The sequence below is a fragment of the Mytilus trossulus genome, chromosome 7 (assembly GCF_036588685.1).
Source record: "Mytilus trossulus isolate FHL-02 chromosome 7, PNRI_Mtr1.1.1.hap1, whole genome shotgun sequence".
NCBI classification, from domain to species: Eukaryota; Metazoa; Mollusca; class Bivalvia; order Mytilida; family Mytilidae; genus Mytilus; species Mytilus trossulus.
In genome coordinates this window covers 3,994,011-4,013,822 of record NC_086379.1, presented here as the reverse complement: position 1 = coordinate 4,013,822, position 19,812 = coordinate 3,994,011, and the positions used below count along the sequence as shown (strand labels likewise).

At 31.8% G+C, this 19,812-nt stretch overlaps 2 protein-coding genes across 2 annotated transcripts; both read left to right on the top strand.

The window, feature by feature from the left end:
- Positions 1–1,901: 1,901 nt before the first annotated feature.
- LOC134726110 (uncharacterized) lies at positions 1,902–8,377 on the top strand. Its single transcript, XM_063590507.1, has 3 exons — positions 1,902–2,017; positions 6,755–7,072; positions 7,992–8,377. Exons 1-3 carry the CDS (start codon positions 1,978–1,980, stop codon positions 8,375–8,377), a joined length of 744 nt encoding a protein of 247 aa, XP_063446577.1. The 5' UTR covers positions 1,902–1,977.
- A 230-nt stretch (positions 8,378–8,607) lies between these two features.
- Positions 8,608–19,812, top strand: LOC134726769 (uncharacterized). Its single transcript, XM_063591183.1, has 6 exons — positions 8,608–8,862; positions 9,970–10,260; positions 12,831–13,148; positions 15,604–15,714; positions 16,510–16,540; positions 19,463–19,812. The coding sequence occupies exons 1-6, from the start codon at positions 8,700–8,702 to the stop codon at positions 19,641–19,643; spliced, it is 1,095 nt and encodes a 364-aa protein (XP_063447253.1). The 5' UTR covers positions 8,608–8,699; the 3' UTR covers positions 19,644–19,812.

The following is a 19,812-nucleotide window of genomic DNA, read 5'->3' as shown; positions in this document are numbered from 1 at the left end:
ATCCTGTCCAACATGTAGCACCCGTCATATTGCTCATGTTATTACAAACCCGGTAAATAGTATAATTCGTAAGTCACATCGGTAGGGGATTGTAGTTACGACTTAAGAAACATATCCGTTACCATCTGTGAAACGGTTATTCCATAACGGTCAACACATTCATGAAGGCTTCCGTAAAGTTAACGACGGAATGATTGCAGCTTCAACATTGGGAACTCTTGGTCTCAAAGCTTCCTTGTGAGCAAAAACCGCTATCATACAAAAAGTAAAATCACAAAAATACAGATGTTCGAGGAAAATCATTTCGGAAAGTCCATAATCACATGGCAAAATCAAAATACAAAACGCATCAAGAACTGTCATATTCCTGACTTAATACAGGCATTTTCAAATGTAGAAAATGGTAGATTAAACCTGGTTCTATGTCGCGCTCACTTTAATGACAGTCTTATCAAATTCCGTTATATTTTCATTGATGCGTTAAATTATAAACAGACACAATAAATAAAATAGTCAAAATATGGGTACATCAGTCATCTTCGTATAACAATTCTAAAAGGAACAAATTAACAGACACAAACATAGCTACTATCTTCGAACACATTCATTGATTTGAGTGTCTGACGTCAGAAAAATTGTATACGTCACATAAATTTGTCGTTCAATATGCATACAAACAATTTTAAAATTTACATAGGCATTGTTAGCATCCAGGGTTAAAAAAAAGAATAAATTTCAGAAATAGAGCGAGATTTAAACTAGTCCAAAAGTTATATATAGAATTTATAAGAATCCACAAATAGTTAATTCAACTACGCGATTGAATGATTTTGACGTTTGTGGTTCAACGTATATTGTAATTAATAATAGAAATATATCATAATGACATATAATAGTACAATATCATACTGACGGGATCTTTTAAAGTACAGAGACACGTTATAAGCACAAAAGAAATACAAAAAGTCGCATATACAAAACAAACCACCAAAAAATAAAAGCCAATACAAACACATTGACGAGATGTATAAGTACAGAGCCACGTCAAACGGATATCACATAAAACCATTCAACAGTAAAAGTAATATTGATAATAAAACAAAGACAAATGAAAGAACTATAAAACACGCTGTTAAGATGAACAAGAATGTGTCCTCAGTACACGAATGCCCCACTCGCACTATCATCTTCTATGTTCAGTGGACCGTGACATTGGGATAACAACTCTAATTTTGCACTATATTTAGAAATATCATATTATAGGAAACATGTGTACTAAGTTTGAAGTTGATTGGACTTCAACTTCATCAAAAACTACCTTGACCAAAAACGTTAACCTGAAACGGGACAGACGGACGGACGAACGGACGGACGAACGGACGAACAGACGAACGGACGCACAGACCAGAAAACATTATGCCCCTCTACTATCGTAGGTGGGGCATAAAAACAAAATCAGTACGCAGAACTTATACATCAAGACCATCATGTATAATTTGAGAAGTTGATACGGAATATTTATTAACAAGGTCTTGTTACGTTCCGATGAGCTATTTTAGAAAAAGGACAAGATGTTTTTTGACATACCTCTGGTTCATCAACTTTCTACTCAGACACTGATGACGTTTTACAAAGTCTGTGTAGGAGCTGCAAGTCTTATTAACATACATCTTTACATTCAGTTAAAAAATGACTTTAATATCAATTTGGCCGAAATAGAGGAACTTTTATTAATTATGATAATTGTAAAAATACAATATCTATAATGCAGATGGTTTTTTTTAATATTGCAAAATGACAATCACCAATTATATATTTCCTATTTCATTTCCATATTTTTATGTCAACCGGATATCATTCAATATACATGTATGTAAAATAATCAAATTGTTATTGCTATCGGATAGTTAACAAGCAGATCAGGAAATAAAAAATGCATCGTAGACAAATTTGATAATTTTAAAAAACAGGAACAAAATGGATGGTTATATGATATTTACGTATTGTCTGCTTAAATGTAAGTCTTATATTGAGCTACAATAGTCATGTGGAACTGTATAAACTTTAGCTATTGTTGGAGTTTGAAAAGCTTCATTTTAACTTTTACTGTTCAATGTTTGAATGATGATAGTGTACTTATTACTTATTCTTTATTATGCTATAATATAACTGTAGTCAGAGAGATCAGATCCCATAGTAATTCAAGTGGAAGTGTAAAATTCCGAACAGGTACAGTGACAAACTTCACGAATCAAATTTTATCAAAATTGATCAAAATGGTCAGAAACTATTTAAACTCGTCCAGTTTTACGAAAGCTTAAAGGAGACAGTTTAAATGTTTGTATGGCCCCGCAACGAAGTTGTCGGTGTCGTTTGGTTTTACCCTTGTTCGAAATTCCGTCTTTCCGTCTTTCCGTAAATCTGTCATGCAGTCATTACGCAACAAACCATTATACGGAGTTTTTTCTAAACGCCTTCAGATATTGGGCTGATTTTTGGCATGTACGTAAACCATGATGAGTAACAGATCAAGTTGAAGTCTCGTTCTGCCCCACTAATTTTTGCCGAAATTACGGCCTTTGGGCTTTGAAAAATTGTTGAAAATCACAGTTACACGGATTTTGTTTCTAAACGCTAAACGCCTTCAGATATTGGGCTAGTGTTTTGTTATGTGAGTTTTAAACTATGATGAGTTACAGCTCAAGTTTAGTTCCTCTCAACTAATTTTTGTCGAAATTACAGGCTTTGGACTTTGTGAAATTGTTGAAAATCATAGTTATACAGACTGTTTTCTAAACGCTTTCAGATATTGGGCATATTTTATATATGTGAGTTAACAATGATGAATTACAGATCAAATTGAAGTTTCGTTGTGCTCAAATAATTTTTGCCGAAATTATGGGCTTTGGAGTTTGAGATATTGTTGAAAATCACATTATACAGACTTTTTAACTAAACGCCTTCATATATTGGACTAATTTTGGTATGTGAGTTAACCATGATGAGTTATAGAGCAAGCTTAAGTTTCGTTCCGCTCCGCTTATTTTTGCTGAATTTACGAGCTTTGGACTTTGATTAATTATTGAAAATCACAGTTATACGGATTTTTTCTCTATTCTAGATTTTGAGCTGATTTTTTATATGTGAAACTACCATCATGTTTTTGTCCACATGTGTTCATATTGAATTTGCAGATTTTTCAACTTTTTGAGACGGGACCATTCGTGTCGCTTGGACACATCTAGTTTTGCAATTTAATATACTTATTTTCCCTATTCATTTGTTCAAAACAGTGTATTGAATTTAACAATTAGCTTTTCCAGGAAATACTACCTGTACATTTCTTAAAAGTTGATTCCAAAAACGAGTATTAATCACGTGAGAAACGGTTGCCTTGAGGGGAAACACCTGGCAGTCATCGGTACAATATAAAACGAAATGATCAAGTGGAAGGTTAAGCTATTTATAAAGTCGGCTGGTTTTTGAGTAATTTGTGTTCCAAGTAAGAAATTAATGGTGTATTAAGGATTTTCTAAAGAGGCGAATGACAGAAAACGGAATATGCTGTTGTTTGCAAAAAAATATCCAGTGGCATGCTTTCTAAGAACATTTGTGTTAATAAGATAGAACTGATACTTATAAAAGAACTAAATAAAGTCATATATATGTTTATAATTTTAGTTGCGAGCTCATAAGGTAAATACTCCATTAAAGAAAAGTACATAGACCAATTATCTATACTGACTATTAGCCAACAAGTTCGTTAAGTATTTGTGTTTATTCTTAATTTCAGTTGTTTGGCAAACAAGAGGCAAAGACTCATTTTTAAACCTTTGATTGTGTCCAAGCTAGGGATACAGGGAAGCAAAGGGGACTACAACCCTACATAAAAGAGAGTTCGAAATATATGGCCTTGTTTATTGCATTGAACGTCACAAAAGGGACTCTGATCCCGTCTTAGATTCACCAGTTGGATATGGGTCATTCCATATAATTTCTGACAGGTGGGGATGGATGGGCAGATTTTTTTTCATACCTATCAGAAAAAAAAATCATGAATAACTAGATCTATAAATTAAGACCTATCAGATGTAGTTTATAATAAATGTAGTGTCTCTTCGCAATATACCACCTCGTCTTAGTTTTATACAACACGTTACGAAATCATCACTCTAAAGCTGATGACCAAAATAAAATTCTGTAAAAAGTGTAACGTAAATATTTGTTTTATGAACGGTCAGAAATAAACCCATCATACATGTAGATATTTTGATCAAAATTTTGTAAGCCAAAAGCAAATCGTAAATTCCCCAATAGTTTCTACACTTCATCCCTGAATGGTGTTAATAACATTTGAATAAATTTTTACATGTAAGTATAGCCTTCACATGAAGAATAATGACTTAAGGTATGACAAGTAGTTCTCGTCAAAACTAAATGAATGCTTAAAACATTTTTCGACTGAATTTTATACACTGAGAATTTTAAGAAAAAACCACTGAGATTTTAAAAAAAAAAACACTGAGATTAAAATACAAAAAAAATACACACTGAGAATAAGAAATTAAACACTGAGATTTCATAAAGACGCACTGAGATTATGAAAAATGAAAAACACATACTAAGAATTGAAAATTATACAATGAGAACTGAAAATTTCACATTGAGATTTCTTAAAGACACACTAAGATGAAATAAACTGAAAAAACACACACTGAGAATTTACAATTACACACTGAGAGTTGTGTGCATTTTTAATGCGCATATATCTAATTAGCATACGTAATCTTAATCTATTACAAGCTGAAAACAACTAGGGGACAGAACTCGTAACTCCCTAAATCTGGCGCCAAATATTTTATAAAATACATTAGGAATACGACGTAAGGGACCAATAGAACATGAAAAATACCTTACTCTCATTACAAAATATAACCACAGACATGTATTATTTGTCTCACATATGATCACATCATGGTAAAATACTTGAAAAATTATAAGAAATGTTGGAACAATCTACAAAAAGAAAAACAATGCAAAGACATTTTTACCCAAGTGCCGATTATAGCATATAAATGTAACAAAAATAGAAAACATTGAAAAACGTTTGAAAAAGGACCTATGCTTAAAAAGTTTTGAGCAAACAATCCCAATACGCTGTTAGCAATTATATTAGTCTGAATTATATAGACAACAATCTTGTGAATATGAGTTACCAAAAAAAGGTCTTAATATATAGACATAAGAAGATGTGGTATGAAAGGAGTAGGGGCAATAAGGCCCTTATTTGGCCCAAAAATTACTACAAATTACAAAGTTATCATAACTATCCTTCTATTACTGAAAACTTGTCTAAGGCATTAGGTACTTAGAAAAAAAAAAGACAAATTTGACATCGAACAAGTTACCATGACAACAAATCATAACCTAATTTGCATATTTTGTTAAATTTCGTGATTTTCCTTATTTTTTCATCAAATGTTAAGTATTTTTTAGACTGAGAAAGTATGTGCGCACCCAAGAAACAACTTTATATTTGGTGAGATGATGCCAATAGTTATAATAAAGCTTTTGTCAAATTAGTGTGGTTTCTCGGTTGCGCAGGATGTTTCCACAACGGAAATAAAGTCAGAAAACTGCATAAATTCTGTTGGTTTTTTTATATTTTTTTATGAAAATAGTACATATCATGACGTAATTGTGACGTCATCAGAAAAAATCATAATGTTTATCATTTATATTTCTTGACCCTATACATTTCTAAACATTATGTGCCAATTTGAAATAGTTATCAAACAATTCATTTTCTTGGGCCAAAACTAGGCCTTAATGCCCTTTATTATGAATGTTGGTTGAAGGAACCACATTATTATAATGACAAGAGTTCGAGAAACCAAGATAATAATCTGTTGAATTATTCATCTCATGAATATTCATTAGTAACTTGCATAATAATCTCAATGTGAATCTCAGTGTGTAATTTTAAACAATTCTAAGTGTGTGTTTTTCAATTGATTTAATCTTAGTGTGGCCTTTTTAAAATCTCAGTATGTAATTTTAATTTCTCAGTGTGTGTTTTTCATGTTTTTTTAATCTCAGTGTGTAATTTTAAAATCTCAGTGTGTTGTTTTAGGTTTTTAAATCTCAGTGTGTATTTTTTTGTTTTGAAAAAAGGGTTTAATGTAAAAAAGAAGATGTGGTATTATTGCAAAAGAGACAACTATCCACAAAAGACAAAAATGACACAAACATTAGCAATTATAGGTCACCTTCAACATAGTTTTGACTAAACAATTTCAATGATTCACTCTCAATATCGTCCACTGTTACAGTATCTTCTCAATGCTAAACGCAACAGAGCTGATAAAAGTATGTTATTGAAATATGGAAGTGATTAAATGCAAACATTTGAATTCATAGAGAATATAGTTCTGAAACTAATAATTTATCCCTCTTTATTTGGTCTGCAAAATACATGTTTTGAAAATGCTTTTTTTAATCATTATTTTTTTCCAGTTTTGAAACGTTTGACTCGCCATGATTCAGTACTATCTTCACAAAATCTCTAAATACAAATACATGAAAAAGTTTACACATTGTATATCACTATATTTCCTTTTTTTGCATAATTCCTGGCCAAACTCCAACTTAAATTGTGTATAGAAACAATGATGTATGACTGTATAGCTTTTATAGAAAATTTATAGACTTGTTTCAGGTTTATTTTTAGACTTATTTGATTTTTTTTAAACAGATGTTTTCGAAATCTACGGAAGTATATGCATCACATGGATTGTAAACAGTGATCAATTTAGATTAACGTGCAAAGCAGATAAAATAGTGTCGAGCGTCACGATATTTAGTCCGTCCGGTTATGAAATAGCATACTGCTTGCTGCCATATCCAAATTCAATGTGTTCTAATCCAAAAACGAACAACGTTACACAAGACTTGTCATCTGGTGAAACAGTATTTGTCGTTAAAAGACCTCCAAATGTTAATCTTTTGAATGGTTTATGGAGGTGTGTTCATGGATTCGAAAATATCACTGTCGATGTTGAAATGCCAAAAGGTATAATTGCACAAAAATATATATGTATCTCATGCAATGTAGAGAGTCTTTTAAGTAATTTTATATGTTCATAACAATTTTCAAATCTCACAATGTTGATGTTATATTTTGACTGACGGCTCGTAGCCTTATACATGACGTATTATTAAATATGACTGACGGATAGTATAAAAATTAGGATAGGTTGCAAATATCAATTACGGAATTTGATAATACTGTCATTAAAGTGAGAGGGTTAGCGCTATAGAACCAGGTTTAATCCAACATTTTTCTACATTCGAAAATGCCTGTACCAAGTCAAAATATGACAGTTCTTGTCCATTCGTTTTTAATGCGTTTTGTTATTTGATTTTGCCTTGTGGTAATGGACTTTCCGAATTGATTTTCCTCTAAGTTCAGTATTTTTTGTGATTTTACTTTTTGAAATATAATAAAGCGCACATGACATGGATACAACTATAGATCAAAGTGTGTCTTTCAAAAACGAACAAAGCCACCACAGTATAAAGGCATCATAAAAAAGCTATGAAATAATAAAATATGAAACAGTTCAAATAGAAACTCAACGGCCTGATTTCTGGCAAAACACTTCATTTACTTTGAACAGGCTTTTATATAATGTGACGGGAATAGAGAAACGTCTGAATGTTCAACCCCTCCCCCCTCACCGGAGTAAACAGTTTTAAATGATAATGTTGTATATTCCATTGTTCTTTGATATTGCCATTTAGACCGAGGGAATACTGTCAGTAGTTGTTTCGATAGTTCACTAACGGTTATCTTCAAATTGCTGTTTCTTGATTGATTTGATTGGTTGGAACCGTCGTGCAATATTTGAAATAATAACAAGTCATTATCATTTACAATTGTGTATCGTTCAAGTTGTACAAACTAAACTAATGAGGTCTTACTTTTTCAGGGTTTATCGTATCGCCGAGAATAACTTTAAGTGGACCGAAATTTGTCCAAAGGCAACAAACGATTTCTCTCTTGTGTACCTCAAATACAGAATCGACTGTTTCGGCGGTTTATTTTTATGTTAACAACCAGTTTTATACAAAGATAAGTAAAAATGCAAGCGGCTGTTTCTCAAGCCTGGAGGCATCAGATTGTAAAAGGCATATGTGCCAGTGTTTGGCAGATGGAAGAAGTTTCACGTTGCAGTATTTTTCAGAATTAGATACAGGAGACTTAGCATTTCGATGTTCTATGGATTTCAAGATGTTTGGCTCATTATCTGATTGCCTTTTTGTATCAGTAGTTGGTGCGTATAAAACAAAGTTCATTCTCACCATTCTTTTGTAAGCATTACAAAAAAAAAAACAAGACTTTATATTTGTAATAACGAAATGTGAACCTGACACAGTGATCAACTGCGTCAGTGAGATTCAAATTTTAAAGAAAGACAAAACTATTAACAAATATCAAGGAAACAAACGACATTTTCAATTATATTTATATTTGTATGATTATCTGTGGAAACGTATTTCTCCATTTTATTTCACTTCTTGTTGCAGATATAAACGGTCCATTCATTTTATTCGATAAAGAATTGCCGCTATCTGCCGGCAGTGTTGTTGCAATAACGTGCAGAACAATTTCCACGAATTCCCTATTCCATATTCGCATGCAATGTCTTGACAGAATTGTTCAAACAAGTGAGCGTGAAAATAATACATACGTCGCTAAATTTTCCAAAATGGTGACGTCGTTAGACAATGGAACAAAGTGTTCATGTAAAGCCTCAGGCGTGATTACAAAGTCATCTTCAATCAAACTGCATGTAAATAGTAAGTACTATATGATTGACTACACCACATCTATATAATTGCATAAACATGTTTTTTTTTATCACTACATAGATGTAAGTGAAAAGTAAAATAGAAATTACACCGATTTCAAAGGAAAATTCAAATCGGAAATTCCCTATCAACTGGCAAATTCAAAAGCTGAAACAAATCAAACGAATGGAAAACAACTGTCGCATTCCTGACTTAGTGAAGACATTTCTTTATGTAGAAAATTGTAGATTAAACCTGGGTTAACAGTTAGCAAGCTATACCTTCCAATTGTTTGACATAACTAATATGATAATTTAGAGTTATGAGATAGCTTGTGTTGCTTTATTGTGACCTTATTCAGCTTTATTACTTGTTTTTACTTCATGTTTAAATAATATCATTGTCAATATTTTTTAATCCAGATTTGACATTTACGTATATTTGTGCATACATGTATGTCTCGTTTATAGCATCAAGTAATGATAAATATCTAAGTTAGGGTCTGCTGTATTCTAGATGAGTGTTTTATAAAATCGTACGCTGTTAATGGGTAACATTGTGCTAATAAATTGGTGATTGATCAAATATAAGAAGATATCGAATTGATCGTACAATATCATTTTGATATTGGTGTACAAAGCGTGAAATTATCCAAAATCCTGTAGCCCATGAACTTAGAAATATGTCGAATAGAGTAGACAAATAGTGTTGCGTATGCGCTGCAAGGAAAATCAACAAAAAACATTAAGGTAAACAGGTCAAATAGGAAAGAAAAAAAGTGATTCGATGGTTTAAGCAAAAAATGGACAACAATGTAAAATAAAACAATTGGTTCACATTGAATTCAAACACCACAAGTAGTACTGCCTTTTTCGGGTGCACTGACAGATTTTTTGTACAAACACTATTAAAAACAGTTGACAATTGACGATAACCCTAGGAGATTACGGCATATACAAATTGCTATAGTAGGCAAAAATTTGGTTTACTTTGCAAATTGTACGGTAAACGATAATATATTTCCCATAAAGAAATAACTACTTATGAAGGTTACATACAGAACGGGTCTTTTTATTTTACTTTAATTTTGAAACCTTTGAAAATTTTAAATTCCAGGAGCACCGATTCTTGATATCAATGATAAGATATTCTGCAATAACACAGATTCCGTCATTATATCATGCACAATCAGTGGCGAAATGTCAGAATTTGGATTCTCACCGTTTGAGCACAGATTTCATGGAACATTTATAAGATCTGAGGCAGGAAATGTAACGGGGAATATTTCATTTCTATCAATTGATTCTTGTAATTATGAAGACAATGGTGAATACATCTGTGAAGCATGGAACAAAGACTCTCAACAGATGTTACATCAAAAAAGTTTTACTAGTGTGACCGTTAACGGTAGCTAATCTATTTATGTACATGTGTCATCTTATTAACTACGCTGAGGCATCATTAATTAAATGTCCTAAGGCCACACCAATTTGATTCCTTGTTCGACGGACCGGCCTGCATCTATTTTTTTCAAAACAGATTTTTTTTATTTTTATTATTTTCCCGCTTCCCGCATCCGGAAATGAAATCATGTCCATTTCCCGCACCGTTTTTTTTGTAATTATTATAAAAAGATCTCAACATTTGTTTATAAATCACAGTCTAGCCTTTATATAACGATTTTAAACCTATCAGTACCCCACAACACTGTAAATATCTGCGAGAATATTTGTTTCAGCATGAAACCAATTAATTTATTTCACCTGGGAGTGCTCCGATATAAATGGAAGCAGGACAAGTAAATATATAACCGGAAATACCAGTACAGAACAAAACGTTGGTTTCTTTCCCCCTAACTTATATTCCCTATAACAAAATGTTCGTGGAAATAAAGTACAAAGAACTCCTGAAGGATTTGCCTTCAACTGCAATTATAAAGTATGGTGACGGTCATGTCCGCTGCAGGTTTGTGCACCTGTTCAGGTTTATTAAGGGACCTATTGTTCAGCCGTTATCGTTTGTTGATGTGGCAGGTTCATTGGTGTTTTCCCGTTTGGAAATATAAATTCGATCGTTGGTTTTCCTGTTCGAATTGTGTACAATACTAAGTTGTGGTGCCTTATAGGTTGCTGGTTGGTCTGGATCAAAGCTCTGTGTAAAAGGCCGTACTTTGACTTATGTTTGTTATTATCAGGTTTGGAACAACCCTCCCTCAGACAAGGGCCCTGAAGGGGTCATTTTACCATATCTACTGATGTAGAAAAGAAAATAGAAATACTAAGGACTTGTATAGTGCTACTATACAAAATCTTTGACAACTTAGAATGTTTTACTCAAATTGAGGAGAAATACATCATATTTTAAACCACTTTTCTAAAAGAGGGATGGGTCCACTTACATTTTTTATTTTGAATAATATTAAACTGTTAAAGTAAAGGTGTTAACAAGGTTAAAGTCCAGGAATATTACAAAATTCTTGGATATGTTTTGACCATTTAATACCAAATATTATATTTCTTTGGGAAAATATTAGCCCTTTTGTACTTGAAGTGTTTTTACAAAAAAAATATATTATAACTTATATGACCCCTCATAAAAGGGATATTCATTACATTAAGGGGTTGTTCTGAACCTAATTATGACTTGGATGGAGAATTGTCTCATTGTCAGTCACACATACATAGACCAGATTTAATTATTCAATTATTTCTTGTTGAACAGGGAAAAAATATTTCATAAATTAAAGAAATGTCAAGGTACAAGTGATAAATCAAGTTTTAATATAGTCAAAACCTCCTATTTTATATTTACAAAAAAAAAATTATAATCGCTCGCCTTTACTTTTTAAGCTTCGCCTCAAAAATGTGCAAATTAAATATTTTTTTATTAAAATTTTCAAATCGCTCGCTCGCCCCATTTTTTGAAGTCCAAAAATCCGTAAAACAAGAAATTAAATTGGTGTGGCCTAATAATCTGTTAAATGCCGTGAATAACAATGATTTAAAATATTTTAAAAACAACAATTAATAGTTTTTAATGTACAACTAAATGTATCAATTAGTAAGCATCACCTCCAAAATTGATTCGTTAATCAATAATTAGTTAAATGACTGACGTTTCAAAACTTAGAATTTTGATTCAACTCAATACTTAAAAAAATAAATTATGCAATCTGCGTGCACTTTTTGGTGTAATAATGAGCCGGTGTTTTCAACAACTACAACAAAAACAAAATAAAAAAACACACATTTGTAACTGTAAATATATATAGTTATGACAGATGTAGATTATACTTAGTCAATTCTAATTTAGTAGTTCGTTTATAATCTTATTATTTTTATGTTTATCTTGCAGTTTCATAGCAATGCATTTTTATTCGGTTGCATATTCAATTTAAAATCATCTTGATCAGTATTTTGTTCAAAGAGGTTTATATCTTAATTGATTATTATGCTGAGATAAATATTATAAATGACAAAAATCAATATAGTATTGAAAAACAAACATATGGTTAAACAAATGCTTTAAAAACCTCAAGAGTGCATTATGATTAATTGAATGTTGGTTGCTTCACATCCAATGGCAAATGCCGAAGCGTCAGGATGATCGTGCATACTAATTTTGTCATATTGAAGCAGGGATCAATTCTAAATACAGCACGTAAAATGTACGTGAACAAATAAACATTAAAAAGAAGATGTGGTATGATTGCCAATGAGACAACTATTCAAAAGAGACCAAAACGACACATAAATTAGCAACTTTACACCACAGTATGGCCTACAACAATGACCAAATCCCATACCGCATAGTCAGCTATAAAAGGCCCCGAAATGACTATGTAAAACAATTCAAACAAGAAAACAAACAGCCTTATTTTTATAAAAATAAGTATATAATGTTTTCCCTGGTAATGAGATTTTTTCAATTCTGAATTTTTAATGAAATTTCATTTTATCATTTTGTTTTTCATCCAGGTCCTCCTGTGGAAATTGACAAAATTATAACGATTGACAAAGCTGTGACATTATCTGTCAAGTTTTTATCAGTAAAGAGACCATATAACCCGAGATGGTTTTACAAAACAATGCTGCTACCAAACTCAACACAATATTTCCAAAATATGTCGAAAGATGTTTTAGTGATAAGAATGTATGGGAAAATTTTAACCCACAATGGTTACATCGCAAATCTCACAGTCAGTAACGACTACGCTATATTTAAGTGCTATCTTTTGATTGATAATGAGTATGGAACGACAAAAATGGAATTTGAATTCAACAATCATGATAATGGTATTACTTTACTTTTCCTACTTATTAAGGATCTATAACACTCTTTCAATGTAATTCCTCGTGATTAAAATTCAAAGGTTCGGTATTGTAGTCCGTACAGTAATCAGCACTTCAGTGTTGATAGTTATCAAAGGTACCAGGATTATAATTTAGTACGCCAGACGCGCGTTTCGTCTACATAAGACTCATCAGTGACGCTCATATCAAAATATTTATAAAGCCAAACAAGTACGAAGTTGAAGAGCATGGAGGATCTAAAATTCCGAAAAGTGGTGCCAATTACGGCTAATGTAATCTATTCCTGGGATAAGAAAATCCTTAGTTTTTCGAAAATTCAAAGTTTTATATTCAGGAAATTTATAAAAATGACCACATAATTGATATTCATGTCAACCCCGAAGTGCTGACTACTGGGCTGGTGATACCCTCGATGACGAAACGTCCACCAGCAGTGGCATCGACCCAGTGGTGTAAATAGTTATCAAAGGTACCAGGATTATAATTCAGTACGCCAGACGCGCGTTTCGTCTACATAAGACTCATCAGTGACGCTCATATCAAAATATTTATAAAGCCAAACAAGTATGAAGTTGAAGAGCATTGAGGATTTAAAATTCCGAAAATTATTCAATTTGTTATTTTTATAAATTGCTTGTTTTCAGAAAAAAATTGAGAATGGAAATGGGGAATGTGTCAAAGAAACAACAACCCGACCAAACAGCAGACAACATCAGAAAGTCACCAACAGGTCTTCAAGGCAGCAAAACATTCCCGCTCCTGGAGGCGTCCTTCAGCTGGCCCCTAAACAAATATATATATTAGTTCAGTGATAAAGAACGCAATACTAAACTTCAAATTGTACACAAGCAACTAGAATTAAAAATAATCCAGACTACTAAAGACCAGAGGATCCTGACTTGGGACAGGTACAAAATTACAGCGGGGTTGAACATGTTAATGAGATCTCAACTCTCCCCCTTACATCTAGCCATTGCAGAAAAGTAAACGCATAACAATACGCACATTAAAATTCAGTTCAAGAGAAGTCTGATTCTGATGCCAGAAGATGTAACCAAAGAAAATAAACAAAATGACAATAATACATAAATAACATCAGACTACTAGCAGTTAACTGACATGCCAGATCCAGACTACAATTAAACTGATTGAAAGAGTATGTCTTCATCTTATGAATATCAGGCACACTACTTCCCGTGAGGGGTTTAGTATCATACCATATAACATATATGATTTTTTCGAAATACTCTGGATTTTCCTATCGTTGGCATAAATTATCTTAGCCGTATTTGGTATATTTTTTGGGAATTTTGGGCTCTCAATGCTCTTCAACTTTGAACTTGTTTGGCTTTATAACTATTTTGATCTGAGCGTCATCGTTGAGTTTCTGTAGACAAAACGCGCGTCTGACGTATTGAATTATAAGCCTGGTACATTTAATAACGATTTCACCTATAATTTTTGACTTTTTACAAAATTTTACTCGGATGGAGAGTTGTCTCCTTCGCTCTTATATCAGATCTTCTTGCGTCTATATACCACAAAAATTAAATATTAACCATCAATGTATTGTGGTATTTCGTTTGGTCTCATCTTTGTCTTAAAGAATACAATATCCTGTACATATCACAATGTATCAGAAAAGAATTTATGTCATGCAAAGTCACAACATGCGCATTGAAGAAACAAAAAGACATGTCAATTCCTTTCTTTTAAGAAACAAAAATCCGTTAAGAAACAAACTTAATGTAGTAAACAGCTACATGCCATTAACAATTGTTTTAAAAATGAACTAGTCTATCAGAAATGCTATAAACACACAGGGTTGACAAAACAAACTAATAAACAATTATTTAAAGGCAACTTAGACATGTTTATTATGTATTCTTCGTGACATTTAGAAAAATTTGGAATAATCTGAATAAAGAAGACTTTATGAAAATAATTGTTAATGTTTGGAACAGTATTTATAAAAAAAAACCACTATAACAATAATAGATATGCAGTTTGTTTATATGGACCAACAAACGGATGACTGAAACCAGTAGAAACAACACAGAAAATTGAAATGTAAAAGGCACTCATTATACATGTTATAACGCTAAAATAAAAAGCAAGAATAACACGAAACAAAATCTCTACGTCTCTTAAAAAATCAAAAAAAAATTTGATATCTACGTCAATGCCTCTTGATTGGATAATAGAATGAAACATGCGAAAGAATGGTCGGTTGCAAGTTGTTATAATGAAGCAATTATTTATCAATTTTATATACCTTAAATATACAACTAAAGAAAATGGAGGCTTTCTTTCATCGTGGTCTTTTTTTGGGAGACAGAATGGTTGTTAAACACCAAAAACAAACTTATCGATATAGATCGGTTCTTAAACTTTAAAAAAAACCTGATCATTAATTTAATGTGATATTTATTTTTAGTAGGCTCTAATGTTTTTAACTTAAGACTGTTCAGCTGGCTATCATTTGGAACGATTTTACTTTTGATAACAGTTATTTTATCAACTGCTTTGATCTGCCGCCACAGACGAAGTAAGTATTATAACAAGTAAATGTGTCAATTCATAACACCAATTTAAAAGCTAGCAACTTAAAAAAGGATTACAGAATAAAGATTTTTCAATTCAGAAAGTGATTTTTTTATCTCATGTTGGAGTCATTCCAAATTTTACTGTAATTTCCTATGCATTGATTTTGTCAGTTGTTGTAATATAAGCTGCAAATGCCAATATTCAGTCTTTGGTTGCTTTGCTGAAATTTAAAAGCTGAACTATTACAAGTAATTGTTTAAAACTATATTTGCGCAATTGATTTATCCACCCATCTTTCTGTACATGTAAATGCATGCACAGTAACTGTTATGTTTTAAATATATTTATACCTACCTTTTGAAATGGATCATAATTACCTTTTATTAAATCATTAAAGATTTTATTTAGATATTCGTAGCTGAATTTTAAGGAACTCTTTACAGATAAAATATACATCAACAACAAACAACAATAACATTTTTAATATATCTTATTTTTACAAAATCACATATAAAAAAATGAGATGTGTTATGATTGCTGAAGAGACAACTATCCACAAGAGACAAAAATGAAACAGAAATTAACAACTACATATCACCCAACGGCCTTCAACAATGGGCTAATCCCATACCACATAGTCAGCTATAAAAGGACCCCAAAAAAAATGTAAAACAATTCAAAGTGTTAAAGAACAAAGAAAATATGATTTTTTTTTTATTAAACTGACGACGAAATGGTCAAATTAATTGATAGCTAAATACGTCATCATCATTGATGATAATTAAATTTCTTATAGATTCACAGGTACTGACTGCCTCTAGAGCTATGTGAGTAGAGTTATATATTATATTTGTGTAATGTATTGATTAAAAGTTGTCTACAAATTGTATATGGATAGTTGACACACCTTTCTAGTATTTCGTTGTATTTGTTGTATGGGTGAATGTTTGTTATCATTCCCGACAAATATACTTCATGAACATCCTTGATATTTCTAACTTGTACATTTACAACACTTTTGATATACAGTAGGTCCTCAATATTATCAACAGATCAGTAGTTGGTGCTAGATACTGACAGGCTAGGATTAAAACTCCTTCAAGGAACTTGACAATACCTACTTGGCTATCGTTTTTAGTTCTGTGTTGGTTCCTCGGCTTTTTATGTTTTATGTGTATATACATTGCTGACTTTCACAAGTGTAGGTTGGGGCGTAACCAGGTAAATCTAAATCAAGAAAAGCCCTTCTGACGCAATAAGTCAATAAGTGTTATTTGCATTTGTTGTTATTTGTTTTATTTTTACGAGATATGTCTAGATAAATCAAATTGAAGCTTTGTGTAGAAGTAAAATTACTGAAACCAAACCATTTATTGCTAGTTAAACTTGTTCAAGACTATCTAGACTAAGTGGTATTTGTTATAAATTAGTGCATGAACAAAATTCGTAAGGGTTCCGCGGAACCCAGTGTCTAATCTACTTGTGCTGTTAGTCACAGACTCAAAAATGGTGAAAAATCATTTAACAGATTTTCTTCTTGATATACTATCGGTTGATTGTAAGAAGCTACAGTCAAATTTTATTAAAACTCCATGATGGTTTATGAATCTTATGCATGTTTTACAAGTTTTAACTGCAGACTGTATGTAATGCTAGCTAGTCCATTTATAAGTAATATGAAGAAAAACAGGGTGAAAATTACAAAATTCTTCTATATACTTGCTTCATCATTTACAAGCTTCTGTCCAAGGTTGGTAGAAATACAAGATGTTTTAAGAGTGTAATTAAAATTTTAAAAGCTTTAACTTCATAGTAAATGTGATGTTAAGTGTCAGAAAAATCCATTTATACGTATAATGTTGATTGATCCTTAACAGAGTACAATAACATCTTTATTTAAATCTTATATTTGAAGCTGAACAGTTTATCATCCCTTTGGTTGACACGTTTTGTAGAGATATATTAATGACATAGAATATAACCTGTTCATTGAGTCTTAGATGCATGATTTTTTTATATGAGTTGTTAGCGGCTTTGAACTAGCTGTTAGTAACTGCGAATACTCTCAGATCAATACCAAGTGTCTTTTTGTTTTTGGAATATACAAGAAGCTGGGCCACGTTCACCCTGTGTTTTTGTTTATTTCTTTTGGTATCATTTGATAAGTTAAGCCTTTTTTTTTTGCTCGTTCTTATGTTGTACTGTAGCATCCGCTATCTAAGGTTAGGGAAGGGTTGGGATCCCGCTAACATGATTAACCCCGCAATTTCTTAATACATGTGCCCGTCCCAAGTCAGGAGCCTGTGATGCAGTGGTTGTTATTTGTTGTTTTGTTTTGTGTTAATTTCTTTTTCATACATTAAACCGTTAGTTTTCACGTTTGAATTGTTTTACATTTGTCATTTTATATCTGACTATTCTGTATGGGCTTTGGTCATTGTTAAAAGCATTACGGTAATTTATAGTTGTTAATTTCGGTGTCATTTGGTCTCGTGTGGAGAGTTGTCTCATTGGCCATCATGCCACATCTTCTTTTTTTATATCAATATGTTGAATTTCCGTGTTGAAGGCCGTACTTTAACCTATAATGGTTTACTTTTTAAATTGTTATTTGGATGGAGAGTTGTCTCATTGGCACTCACACCACATCTTCCTATATCTATCATCAAAAATATCAGGATAAAACATGTGTATATCAGACACGCGTTTTGTTTTAAAAAGACTCATACGTGACCCTCGGATCAACATAATAGTGTTTAAAAAAACAATTAAATACGTAGTTCCAGATCATTTCTGATTTCAACACTAAACAGGAGTTTGCCGAATTCTGCTCTGGTAATCTACTCCTGGAGAATACAATCATAAGTACTTCGATAAAATCCAAAATGTGTATACAGTTAGTTCATAGTTATGACCTTATCGATGACAACTCATGTCAACACAGAAATGCTGACTACTGGCCTAATGATATAATCGGGGATCAAACCTAACTAACAGTGGCTTCGACCCAGTGGTTGCAAATAAACTCTTCATAGACGATACAAGAATTTAGAATGTGTACGCGACTTAACGCGTTTCATGTACAAAATAATCACAAATGACGCTCTAAAAATTGTAAACGTTTATGACGTAATTTGAGGTACGATCTGTCAAAAACGGTATGAATTCGAAAACTTTTTATCATTGAAATTTACATTTTGATCATTAATGATTAGTCTTTAGCAACACACTTTTCAAGTTGGTTTTTATCAGCTCCTCACTTTTAAATAAGTGAACTTTTTTTTAAATAGTTTGGTCTCGAGCTTTAATGACAGGAATTGTTGCCAACAATGCTAAACTTATACAGTAAAAGTGGTACCGTAATTATTGTTAATGACATTGTTCTATATGTCAGGTTTAGCATTTGACTTTTTTGGTTGGTATCCTTGCAGAGAAAAAATTGGAAAGATGTTTCAATATTGATTTTGAAATATTTGAAATGAGAAAAAACAACGGAAGAAAAAAGCATTTTTCATTTATTGCTATGTATATTCCTGAATCGAAAACTATTGTATATTATTAACATATAAATATTTACAAATGTAACGCTATTGTAAAGTCTTATTATAATATGTATATACAATATATTTAAATGAAAATATCTTGCCGTACATAAAATTGCAATATTACATTTTTTTTTGCTTGATAAAAATCATTTATTGCTATTCAATATCAAAAATATTTCATAAAATAGAAGTCATATATTTCAGATATTTGGCTGCACCTGAAAACATCAACAATGTGAATATTTACGACCTCACCTCTCCCTATGAAGAAATTGGTGATGATTACTTAGTTCCAACTGCTTCCAACAATACTGAGACAAGTGTTAAGAGTGATGAAACAGAAGAGTACCCCGAAGATGTCGGTCATTATCTTGAATTAGAATAATCTCAGTATGCCCACATGTATTATAATATATCATTTTGGTGAAAAAAGAAACTAAACTTTGGTCACTTAAGAAATTGATATTGATGTAAGAATTACATATTCTCTTTTGATTTTGTTTTTGTCTCAATCGCAAATGAGATTTTTTTAATCCTTTTTATGATAATTTAGA